Source organism: Coregonus clupeaformis, unplaced genomic scaffold (assembly GCF_020615455.1).
Source record: "Coregonus clupeaformis isolate EN_2021a unplaced genomic scaffold, ASM2061545v1 scaf0492, whole genome shotgun sequence".
Lineage (NCBI taxonomy): Eukaryota > Metazoa > Chordata > Actinopteri > Salmoniformes > Salmonidae > Coregonus > Coregonus clupeaformis.
Window position 1 is genome coordinate 287,125 of NW_025533947.1, and position 12,454 is coordinate 299,578.

At 46.3% G+C, this 12,454-nt stretch overlaps 1 protein-coding gene across 1 annotated transcript; it reads right to left on the reverse strand.

Annotated features, from left to right (window-relative positions):
* Positions 1–3,068: 3,068 nt before the first annotated feature.
* On the reverse strand, positions 3,069–6,520 carry LOC121587169 (probable G-protein coupled receptor 83). Its single transcript, XM_045215628.1, has 4 exons — positions 6,083–6,520; positions 5,396–5,521; positions 4,565–4,698; positions 3,069–4,096 (listed from the first exon to the last, which is right to left on the reverse strand). Exons 1-4 carry the CDS (start codon positions 6,518–6,520, stop codon positions 3,394–3,396), a joined length of 1,401 nt encoding a protein of 466 aa, XP_045071563.1. The 3' UTR covers positions 3,069–3,393.
* Positions 6,521–12,454: the final 5,934 nt, after the last annotated feature.

Below are 12,454 nucleotides of genomic sequence, written 5' to 3' on the forward strand. Positions count from 1 at the left end.
GAATTCATAATTCAGATCCCATATCACATTTACATCACAAAATCATAATATTACAGATACTCATGCCTGATGTTACCATCAACTCACAGTATACCGTAGCATCAACATTTAAAACATTCAAAACAAGAACATGAAACCAAACATTAACACAAGCATGTTCAAATGTCAGGTTTAAACCACCATCATTATCGTCTGTACACATGAACATCATGTCACAGATGCTCACACTCTTCACCCGGTCCGCACAACATTCAAATGAATAAAGAACTAAACGTTATCACAGACATGTACAATCTGTCATTCAAATCACCATCAGGTCTGGGTGAAAACGGTACTGGTTTTCTTTCACATACTTTAAGTGTGCTTGATTTCACTTGCCCTACAATAGAATAGTCCCAAAAGTGCAAATCCCACCCACCTGGTGCTCTTGGTCAGCTAAATAAAATGGATATAAAGTATTTTAAAGAAAACAAATAAAATTGTATCCAGGTCTGGTTACCAGTACCATCAACAGTATCACAGAACCATTTGACTCTGAGTGCCTCATCTTGCCCACCAGCCGGCTCTCTCTGTAATTGTGCCTGGGGACGAGGTTACTGAGTGCCTAATTTCCAACAAGCTAATGCATAATGTAGCATATAACCAGTAGCCTTCTCATTATAGAAAGTGTCCCAAATGTCACCCTATTCCTCTTTAGTGCACTATTTTTGACCAGACCAAAAGGGTTCCTTCCGTCAAGTATAGTTTACCACTTTCTTCTTTCTCACAGTCCTGAACTCAATCAGTTCTGAAAGGTCTGTTACTTTCACTTATTTATCCAACTGAAAGCATATTTATGCTCTGGTACTTTGGCAACTAGTATTTTTTAAAGTATTTTTTTAACCTCCCACTTTGGGCTGGATGTGTCAATATGTATACATACAGTACATAAATAATCTATGAGCAGAATTACTATTTTATGTCAATTAGCCACGAAATCCCTAGTTTGAAACTGACTGTTTTTTGGAAGCTGTGCGGCAGAACTTTCCCTACATTTACCCCCACGTGGGCCAGCCCTTAGCAATTTGAGTTTCGGCCAATGAGCTTCAGCCCCTCGTCATTTGAGTGACAGCTAGCAAGAATCACACACAGCAGAGTGAGAGACAGCAATGACGTGGTCACATATCTGCACATTTTCGGGGACCACAAAAGTACCAGAGAATATCTTTAATAGCCTTCACCACATGTGCAGTCAGCTGTACATGTTTCAACCTGTATCTTATGCAGGGACTGCCAGCAGATTTAGGGAGGAAATGTCTGGAGCAAAAAATCTTCAGCCCACCTCCATTACTTCTTCCCTGTTGATCAGCATATGTGTTGAGTATACACCTTCTGTCAAGTATAGTTTACCACTTTCTTCTTTCCCACAGTCCTGAACTCAATCAATTTTGAAAGGTTCGATCTGTTACTTTCGTTTACAGTCAATGGTTAAAAGTGCTGCCCCTGCACTTGTTTGTAAACTTTAGGAGTGGATCTTGGCAAATGTACAGAACCTTACTTAAATTCTGTGGGTAACCTTCAGTTACCTTTGCCAAGCGAGACCCACCGCCACAGTATACAAAAGTGCAGGGATAGCACTTTCGACTGGAAGTGAAAGTTACAGATTGTTCCTTCAAACTCTAGCTCCATCAGCCCCTCGCCTTCCTGCAACTCCCCGACAGCAGCAGTGAAACTCAGGGAGCGGAATATCACGCTCACAGTCATCATCCCCACTGGTTAGAAAGTTCTGTCTTCAACAAAAACTCAATAAAACGTTCGCAGGGATCCACCACACATAACAATTTGTGTGCAGTGGGCGAGACAATGTCAATCAGCGAGAATTAAGACAATATTATTTTTGTAGGAACAGATTATGGAATAAACAGCTGCTGTTGAAACGACAAAACTCCAAGGTGGTGTCTTTGCCTTTTGAAGTCCAATGACAGAAGAACTAGACAGAGCCAGAACTAAAAGAGATAGAAGAACTAGACAGAGTCAGAACTAAAGAGACAGAAGAACTAGACAGAGTCAGAACTAAAGAGACAGAAGAACTAGACAGAGTCAGAACTAAAAGAGATAGAAGAACTAGACAGAGCCAGAACTAAAGAGATAGAAGAACTAGACAGAGCCAGAACTAAAGAGACAGAATAACTAGACAGAGCCAGAACTAAAAGAGATAGAAGAACTAGACAGAGCCAGAACTAAAAGAGATAGAAGAACTAGACAGAGCCAGAACTAAAGAGATAGAAGAACTAGACAGAGCCAGAACTAAAGAGATAGAAGAACTAGACAGAGCCAGAACTAAAAGAGATAGAAGAACTAGACAGAGCCAGAACTAAAGAGATAGAAGAACTAGACAGAGCCAGAACTAAAAGAGATAGAAGAACTAGACAGAGCCAGAACTAAAGAGATAGAAGAACTAGACAGAGCCAGAACTAAAAGAGATAGCAGAACTAGACAGAGACATTTTGCAGGTTTACAAAAATAAATTACAACAGATGTAGTGCAACGCGGTCTATGCCACGACAATGCTGTTCTGCTAATATACACTGAGTGTGCAAAACATTAAGGACACCTGCTCTTTCCATGGCATAGTCTGACCCAGGTGAATCCAAGTGAAAGCTATGATCCCTTATTGATGTCACTTGTTAAATCCACTTCATTCAGTGTAGATGAAGGGGAGGAGACAGGTTAAAGAAGGATTTTTAAGCCATGAGACAATTGAGACATGGATTGTGTATGTGTGCCATTCAGATGGTGAATGGGTAAGACAAAAGACTTAAGTGCCTTTGAACAGGGTATGGTAGTAGATGACGGGCGCACCGGTTTGTGTCAAGAACTGCAATGATTCTGGGTTTTTCCCGCTTAACAGTTTCCCGTGTGTATCAAGAATTGTCCACCACCCAAAGGACATCCAGCCAACTTGACACAACTGTGGGAAGCATTGGAGTCAACATGGGCCAGCATCCCTATGGAATGCTTTCGACACCTTGTAGAGTCCATGCCCAGACGAATTGAGGCTGTTCTGAGGGCAAAAGGGGGGGTGCAACTCAATATTAGGAAGGTGCCTTAGTGTTTTGTACACTCAGTGTATACAGTATGTGCTAACAATTGCTGGTTTCGGTGTTGCATTTGTTGCTAGACCTCCCCAACCCCTGCTCATATCCATGTGAGACCTTTCTTCCTGAAGGTGGCGCTGTCATGAAAGTTTAAAGATCTCACATTTCCTGTTCAAGAGCCCCCACTGTATTTGGCTAATAACGCAGTCCTTCAACAGGACTCACCTCCAAATGCAGCAACTTTACATGTCTTTAATTGTCAAATAAACTCAATCATTCACTCAATCCCAACCCAAGTGCATTCTGGTAGTTGTAGTTAACTGACAGCTACTATGGGCTCCACTGATAGAATGTCTGTTTTATGGGCATGTCTAGCGGAGAAGAGGACATGCCTGTCTTTAGGAGGCTGGTGAAAGGATGAGGAGTGGCTTGGCCGAGAAGAGGCGTGACTCGGGTGTGAAGAGGCGTGACTCGGCCGAGAGCAGGTGCGGCTCTCCGGCCAGGCGGCTCTCTGGCAGGGTGCGCAGGAGGGCGGAGCCACCAGCACCGGCCCCACCCCTCCACGCCCCCTCCTCCAGCACATGCCCAATAGCAGCTTTAGCTCCTGGCGGAAGGCAGGGTTCAGACAACAGTAGATGAAGGGATTGTAACACGTCGAGCTCATCGCCAGCCAATGAAAACAGAAATACAAGGCATTGGATGACTGAATGGCCTGGCTGGAGAGAAGCACCACGTAGCAGTTCAGAGGGAACCAGCAAACCGCGAACACCCCAACAACCGCCAACAACATAGCCAGGGTGCGCCGACGCTGCCGCCGTTGCACCGCGAACTGCGCAGTGGTGGTGTCCCCGATAGCGTTACGTCGCCACAGGCGGCGTGCCACGGTTGAGTAGGCAGCGGTGATGATGAGGAGGGGTAGGACGTAGAGGAGGATGAAGGTGAGGAGGTCGATGCACTGCCAGTAGACGTCAGAGGGCTCGGGGAAGTCGGGGACACAAAGGCTGCGCACCTTCTCTTTACTGAGAGAGGGGGGGGGGGAGAAGGGAGAGGGTGTGAGAAGGAGATTGAAAGGAGGGAGAGAGAGGAGAATGAGCGAGAGCCCATAACCAGCTATGAGTATAACACAGGGAAGAATACACTCGTGAAAAATCAACAAGAGAAACAGCAAGAATATTGGAAACCCCAAAACAAGAGAGCGAGAGTGAGAGAGGCTGGAGGAAAGAGAGAAGTGTGAGAAAATAATACCTGGTGGGCATTGTGTACACAACGGTGAAGTGTTTGGTTGATCGATATAGTGTGTGTGTGTGTGTGTGTGTGTGTGTGTGTGTGTGTGTGTGTGTGTGCGTGTGGGTGTGGGTGGGTACCTGTGCACGAAGGTGAGGTGTTTGTTCTATCGATTTGTGTGTGTGCATGCGTGTGCATGTGGGTGGATGGGTACCTGTACACAAAGGTGAAGTGTGTGTGTGTGTGTATTTATGTGCGTGTACCTGTACACGAAGGTTAGGAGCTTCTGGTAGATGGCATGAGGCAAGGAGAAGCAGCTGGCCATGACCCAGATGAGAATCACACACACAACGCCGCGAGCTGGGGACATGCGGGGCCTCAGAGGGTGGAGAATGACCTGCACACACACAAAAGACACACACACAGTGTTTTATCAGGCCATGACACACACTCCATTACACACACCTGCTGCTATTCTCTGTTACACACTCCTCCCTTACAAACCACACTTTTGGTTTGAGATAAAAATCGTACTCAAACTCCGCTTGAGCTCTGTAGCTCATAAATACATAGTAGACTCATATCCAAGACAACTCTATGAAAAACAACTGAATGTGAATGCCACCAAATATTCATTATATTGAAAGGATAGACTACAGCAGATGCCAGAAAATAACATACTTGTCTCTATAGCTTGGAAGTTGCCTTGTCCCTCAACCTATGACAATAAACTAATAATTTAATGTTACATCTACTGTCACTCCCATTGAAATAGACCTATGCCTAAAAATGTATTTCTAAGAGGCCAAAACAACAGAATAGTTGGCTTTTGTTGCCTGTATCAAACTGTCAGCCTGGTAACAAGCTGACAATTAGCGAGTCTATTTGAGAAACCTCTTGAGCTAAGGCACTTTCAGCACTGCCGCGTGGACAGCTCCCCCTCGCGCTTTCGAGAGCTGACGCTGCCCCCACTTTCCTTACAGCTTTCCTTTACAGATTTTATTTTACTTAGTAAATTGCAACACTTTAATTAGATGAAGCACACACACGACATTCACGATATTCACCCATTTTATGCATGACTGTTAACCTACCTGGCGTCTGTCCAGCGCGATTGCCGTGAGCGTGAGTGTGGATACGTGTAGGGAGCAGTACTGGACGAACCGGCTGATGTGGCACATACCCTTCCCGAACCACCAGCTGCTGTTCACAAAGCGGACCTGACGGAGACCACACAGGCATGTTGACGAGGTTGTTTGTTACTGGCATGATGGAGTGATGAAAAGCTGGAGCTTTCCTATCCATATGCGCGTTATAGATCGATTTAGCACACACAGACATATCACACTCACTACAAGCACTCTCATCATCCAAACCACCTGTGGATAATTGGTTAAAAGTTATTTGAAACCTATCCGTCCTTCCCCTTCAAGAGATAGTCACTGATCTACCATTGTGAAAAAGGTTAAAATAATATATTTAATTCTTATACCGTAAGAATCTCAAAGACGTTCTTAAAACAACAGAGAGAGAGAGAGAGAGAGAGAGAGAGAGAGAGAGTGTGAGTGTGAGTGTGAGTGTGAGTGTGAGTGTGAGTGTGAGTGTGAGTGTGAGTGTGAGTGTGAGTGTGAGTGTGAGTGTGAGTGTGAGTGTGAGTGTGTGTGTGTGTGTGTGTGTGTGTGTGTGTGTGTGTGTGTGTAGTCATCTGTGTACAGTGATGTTTGTTGTTCCTGTGCCCATAGACAGTAGCGAGGTTGTCATGTCCCCGGTCGGTCTCGCACCAAAGTAAAGGGCATGTTGAGCAGCGTGATGAGAATGTCTGCCACCGCGAGGTTGATGATGAACAGGCTCGTGGCGGAGTGCATCCGCTTGTTCTTGATCACCACATGGCACACAAGCGTGTTTCCGAACAGCGAGATGACAATGATGAACGAGTAAGCCACCACCAGTAGGGATTTCACGGTCCCGTTATGGGACTCTCCCCCGTAGCGCTTTTTACCCGCCATGGAACGCCAGTCCGCGAGCGTGTCCTCGTCCAGGTCCAGCGAGAAGACATTTGTCAGATTGGGCGTGTACGGGTCTGACAGGTTCAGCAGCTCTTCTGCATCCACAAATAGACCCCCGCCGAAAATGGTTGAGTTGTTGTATTCTGGTGCCCCCAACCCGTCGAGGCTGGTGGCCAAATAGGTGAGGGACAGCCACAGACACGCACCTCGCATATCTGCCGGGAGGGTTTTAAAGATAAGCTCGGGGCGTCCAATTATCGGACTCCCTCGCGCGCATCAGTGGCGGCGCGAGGAGAGGGGGACATTCTTTCTCTGTGCATATACTGGATGAGATGTGATGCGCGCGATGTGTTGGCAGCACTTTTAAACCCGTGCGTGCATGCGCGCGCAGTGTGTGTGTGTGTGTCAGATATTGGCGGCTCAATGCTTGTTTGTTCACGCTGAGAGAGAAGATGAGCGAAGCATAGAGATAGAGAGAGCGGGGTGGGGGGAAGTGGGATAGAAGAGAGAGAGAGAGAGAGAGAGAGAGAGATCAAAGTATGAATGCTTACATGTTTACTTTTACAATGATCAATGAGGTACAGCAGTGTTCTGTGAAACTCTTTGTTGTATATAGCTGTTGATTTGATGGTTATTGTATCTTATTTGTAGCCCACCATCAATTACAATCATCGTATTTGTACTGTATGCACTGTGAATTATGGCATCTTTAGTTAATTAAATCTCAATGGGACACATGAAAAGGATGAGGACAGACAGACAGACAGACAGACAGACAGACAGACAGACATACAGGCAGACAGACAGATGGTGAGAGAGAAAGAGAGATATCCATGCATTTAAGACTGAGATAGTCAGCTCATTATACAATTGTAATTTGCCCATGCATACAGTATTTTGAAACGACAAGGCAGGAGGGTCTCACTCTTGCACCATCTAAAAGATATGATGGATCTGATTATCGTTCTTCAATTCCCAAACTTGCTAGTAAAAGTGTATTCCATCATGCTTTATTCATCTTTATGAGAGTACACGCATTGTCACGTCTACTCCTGCTCATCCCCTCCGGCGTGTGACGTCACCGGAATACTAGCCACCGGTCCTGGGATTTATCATTATGCACACCTGGCATCCATCATTACGCGCACCTGCAGATCATTATGATTCACACCTAGACTCCATTACCTTCCTCATTACCTCCCCTTCGTTTATTCCTCAGTCGGTATTGTTCCTGTGTTCATGCTATATCGCCACTGTTACGCTGTCTCGGTTCATGTTTGTTGTTTTATTAAACGTTGCACCTGCTTCTCGACTCACAGCGTCATTGTTACAGAATACCGACTCAAACCATGGAAGCAGCAGGAAATTCGAATATCTCTCAGACGGTCAATGAGCAGGGTTATCTACGTCAACACCATGACCAGCTGGCACAACTGGGATCGGCTATGGAGGAGGTTCTTCTCAGTGTGCAACATCTCGAACACACCCGGGAGGATACTCTACAACCAGTCAACCCAGCGAGCCAGCACATCAGCCCATTCAGCAATCCGCTCAGGTCTGCTTCCCTGTCCCCTGTGGTTCCACGTCGGTTGAGAGTCCTGTGGTTGCCCTTCACCCCAACAATCCAGAGGTATACCAGGACCTGCAGGAGGTATTCTCCGCGCCACCTGTCTTCCTTCTCATCACCCCTAGGACTGTGCCATCAACCTGCTTTCAGGTTCTGCACCTCCGTGCAGATGCATTTACCCTCTGTCGGTGGCTGAGACCCAGGCCATGGAGGATTACATCGAAGAGGCTCTCCAACAAGGTTTCATCCACACGTCCACTTCCCCTGTGTCGGCTGGTTTTTTCTTTGTGCCAAGAAGGATGGAGTGTTACGTCCCTGCATTGACTACACAGGACTCAACGAAATCACCACAAAGTATCGGTACACTCTCCCATTGGTGCCGTCAGCCATCGAGCAGCTCCGCGGGGCCCAGTTCTTTACCAAACGGGACCTGTGGAGTGCATAAATCTCATCTGCACCCGGGAGGGGGATGAGTGGAAGCATGATGCCTGGTCACTTCGAGTACTTGGTGATGCCATATGGCTTAGCCAATTCTCTGTCAGTGTTCCAGGCATTCGTTAACGAGGTGATCAGGGACATGCTCGGCCACCAGGTGGTCGTGTATATCGATGACATCCTGATCTACTCGGCTACCCTGGAGGATGACATCATTAACGTTCGAGCAGTCCTGGAACACCTCCTCACCAACCACCTGTTCGTCAAGGCTGAGAAGTGCCAATTTCACCAGAGTACGGTCTCCTTCTTAGGCTACCAAATCAGGGTGTGAGGATGGACGACAAGAAGGTAGATGCAGTCAGGTCATGGCCAGTTCCAACCACCAAAAAGGGGTTACAACGGTTTTTGGGGTTTGCCAACTTCAACTGCCGCTTCATCAGGAACTTCAGCTCTGTCGCCGCTCCTCTCACCTCTCTACTTAAAGGAGGGCCCCGTAGGTTGGTGTGGAACCCATCTCTACAATTCGGGGGAGTGTCCTGTCCAGAATGCCCCCATAATTTCATCCTCCCGAGTCATAGCTCCTGTGGTCTGGGACATTGATGCGGACATCCGCCAGGCTCTGGAGAGGGAGCCCGCACACACTAATTGTTCTCCCGAGCGCATTTTACGTTCCCACAGGGATAAGGGACCCGCTGCTGACCTGGGCGCACACAGCTGTCATCGCTGGACATCCAGGTATTTCTCGCTCTACCTCTGAGAAATACTGGTGGCCCACCTTAGCGCAGGATGTCACTTGCTAAGTCAACTCCTGTTCCATAGGTGCCCAAACCAAGTCCCCCAGGAACGCTCCAGCAGGGAATCTCCTGCCGCTTCCCATGCCTCAGCGACCCTGGTCACATCTATCCATTGACTTTGTAACCAATCTCCCCTCGTCTGATGGTTTCACCACCATTTTGTTGGTAGTGGATAGATTTTGTAAGTCCTGTCATTTAATCCCTCTTCCTGGTCTCTCCACTGCTCTCCAGGTCGCTGAGGCACTCTTCCGGCATTATGGCCTTCCGGAGGACATCGTCTCCGACAATGGCCCCCAATTTACATGGACCCCGTGGACACCGGGCCAGACCGAAGCTCCTGCGGTTGATGAGTGCTTCCGGCCCGCAGAAGAAGTGTGGAGTGATACTCACGTGAGACTCCAGCGCGCCGTCCATCATCAAAAGGAACAGGCAGACCGCCACCGCAGTGAGACCCCTGTTTGTGGGGCCATTCAAGGTTCTCCGGAGGGTCAACGAGGTGACGTATAGGTTACAGCTACCCAGTCACTATCGTATCTCACCCTCTTTTCATGTCTCCCTTCTCAGGCCGATGGTTCCTGGTACCCTAGCTGATGCTGTCCCCCATGACACCCCCCCCACCCCCCCTGGACATCGAGGGGAGTCCGACGTATGCTGTCAGATCCCTGCTGGACTCTCGCCGTCGTGGGGGTCGGCTCCAGTACCTGGTGGACTGGGAGGGGTATGGCCCAGAGGAGCGGTGTTGGGTTCCGGTGGAAGACATTCTGGATCCCAACATCATTCGTGATTTCCACCTTCGCCGCCTGGACCGACCCGCTCCTCATCCTCGGGGTCGTCCCTCTGGTTGGTGTCGTCCTGCGGCGGGAGCCGCGCGTCAGAGGGGGGGTACTGTCACGTCTACTCCTGCTCCTCCCTTCCGGCGTGCGACGTCGACGGAATACTAACCACTGGTCCTGGGATTTATCATTACGCACACCTGGCATCCATCATTACACGCACCTGCAGGTCATTATAATTCACACCTGGACTCTATTAGCTTCCTCATTACCTCCCCTTTATCTGTCCCTCCCTTACGTTCATTCCTCAGTCGGTATTGTTCCTGTGTTCATGCTATATCGCCACTGTTACGCTGTCTCGTTTCATGTTTGTTGTTTTATTAAACGTTTCACTTGCACCTGCTTCTCGATTTCACAGCGTCATTGTTACACGCGCACACACACACACACACACAAACAATCAGAACATGAATCACACTGCCAGATATTTCCCATGTGTGTTTTTTTAGCAATGTTTCGACCAGATCTTTATGTTTTCCCGGTCAAAAGTTATCCTTGGAAGTATGACACACACTCAAGCATTATAAGATATTGTACTCAAATACGAATCTTCTGTTTTTATTGTGAATATTTTTGGCACTTTGATTTGTCTATGTTTTAGCCTGAGATCAGATAAATATGCTTATAGTTTCACTTTGATGTATTAAATAAAAAGTATCTGTTCCAAGGCTGATGTCTGATATAACTAACTGAGGTATCTGCTATTACTGAGGTATCTGATATAACTGGAATCTGATAACAAACTGAGGTATTTTATATAACTGAGGTATCTGATATTACTGAGGTATCTTATATCAAACTGGTTTCTGAAATAACTAACTGAGGTATCTAATATCACTGTTATCTGATTTAACTAACTGAAATAGCTGATACATCAAACTGATATCTTACATAACAAATGGAGGTATCTGATATAACTGGTTTCTCATATACAGTGCTATGAAAAAGTATTTGCCCCCTTTCTCATTTTCTCTACTTTTGCATATTTGTGATACTGAATGTTATCAGATCTTCAACCAAAACCTAATATTAGATAAAGGGAACATAAGTGAACAAATAAGACAACAATTACATATTTATTTCATGTATTTCATAAACAAAGGTATGCAACACCCAATTCCCCTGTGTGAAAAAGTAATTGCCCCCTTACACTCAATAACTGGTTGTGCCACGTTTAGCTGCAATGACTCCAACCAAATGCTTCCTGTAGTTGTTGATGAGTCTCTCACGTCGCTGTGGAGGAATTTTGGCCCACTTTTCCATGCAGAACTGCTTTAACTCAGTGACGTGTGGGTTTTCAAGCATGAACTGCTCATTTCAAGTCCTGCCACAACATCTCAATTGGGATTAGGTCTGGACTTTGACTAGGCCATTCCAAAACTTCCAATTTGTTGCTTTTTAGCCATTTTCATGTAGACTTGATTGTGTGTTTTGGATCATTGTCTTGCTGCATGACCCAGCTGCACTTCAGCTTCAGCTCACAGACGGATGGTCTGATATTCTCCTTTAGAATTCTCTGATACAGAGCAGAATTCATGGTTCCTTCTATTAAGGCAAGTCGTCCAGGTCCTGAGGCAGCAAAGCATCTCCAAACCATCACACCACCACCACCATGCTTGACCTTTGGTATGATGTTCTTACTGTGGAATGCAGTGTTTGGTTTTCGCCAGGCATAATGGGACCCATCTCGTCCAAAAAGTTGACTCAAGTTTGCCAAAAAGCACCTGGATGATCATCAAGACTCTTGGAAGAACGTTCTATGGACAGATGATTCAAAAGTATAACTTTTTGGACGACATGGTTCCAGTAATGCCTGGCGAAAACCAAACACTGCATTCCACAGTAAGAACATCATACCAAAGGTCAAGCATGGTGGTGGTGGGATGGTTTGGGGATGCTTTGCTGCCTCAGGACCTGGACGACTTGCCTTAATAGAAGGAACCATGAATTCTGCTCTGTATCAGAGAATTCTACAGGAGAATGTCAGACCATCCGTCTGTGAGCTGAAGCTGAAGCGCAGCTGGGTCACGCAGCAAGACAATGATCCAAAACACACAATCAAGTCTACATGAAAATTGCTAAAAAGCAACAAATTGGAAGTTTTGGAATGGCCTAGTCAAAGTCCAGACCTAATCCCAATTGAGATGTTGTGGCAGGACTTGAAACGAGCAGTTCATGCTTGAAAACCCACACATCACTGAGTTAAAGCAGTTCTGCATGGAAGAGTGGGCCAAAATTCCTCCACATCGACGTGAGAGACTGATCAACAACTACAGGAAGCATTTAGTTGGAGTCATTGCAGCTAAAGGTGGCACAACCAGTTATTGAGTGTAAGGGGGCAATTACTTTTTCACACAGGGGAATTGGGTGTTGCATAACTTTGTTTATGAAATAAATATGTAATTGTTGTGTTATTTGTTCACTTATGTTCCCTTTATCTAATATTAGGTTTTGGTTGAAGATCTGATAACATTCAGTATCACAAATATGCAAAAGTAGAGAAAATTAGAAAGGGGCA

Bases quoted from the DNA above. Each gene is read 5' to 3' on its own strand.
- LOC121587169 (XM_045215628.1), bottom strand. From the start codon at position 6,520: ATGCGAGGTGCGTGTCTGTGGCTGTCCCTCACCTATTTGGCCACCAGC. The intron at 5,522-6,082 runs GTGCGAGACCGA...GGTCTCCGTCAG, and splicing joins TCAACATGCCCTTTACTTTG to GTCCGCTTTGTGAACAGCAG. The intron at 4,699-5,395 runs GTAGGTTAACAG...GTGTGTGTGCAG, and splicing joins TCGCGCTGGACAGACGCCAG to GTCATTCTCCACCCTCTGAG.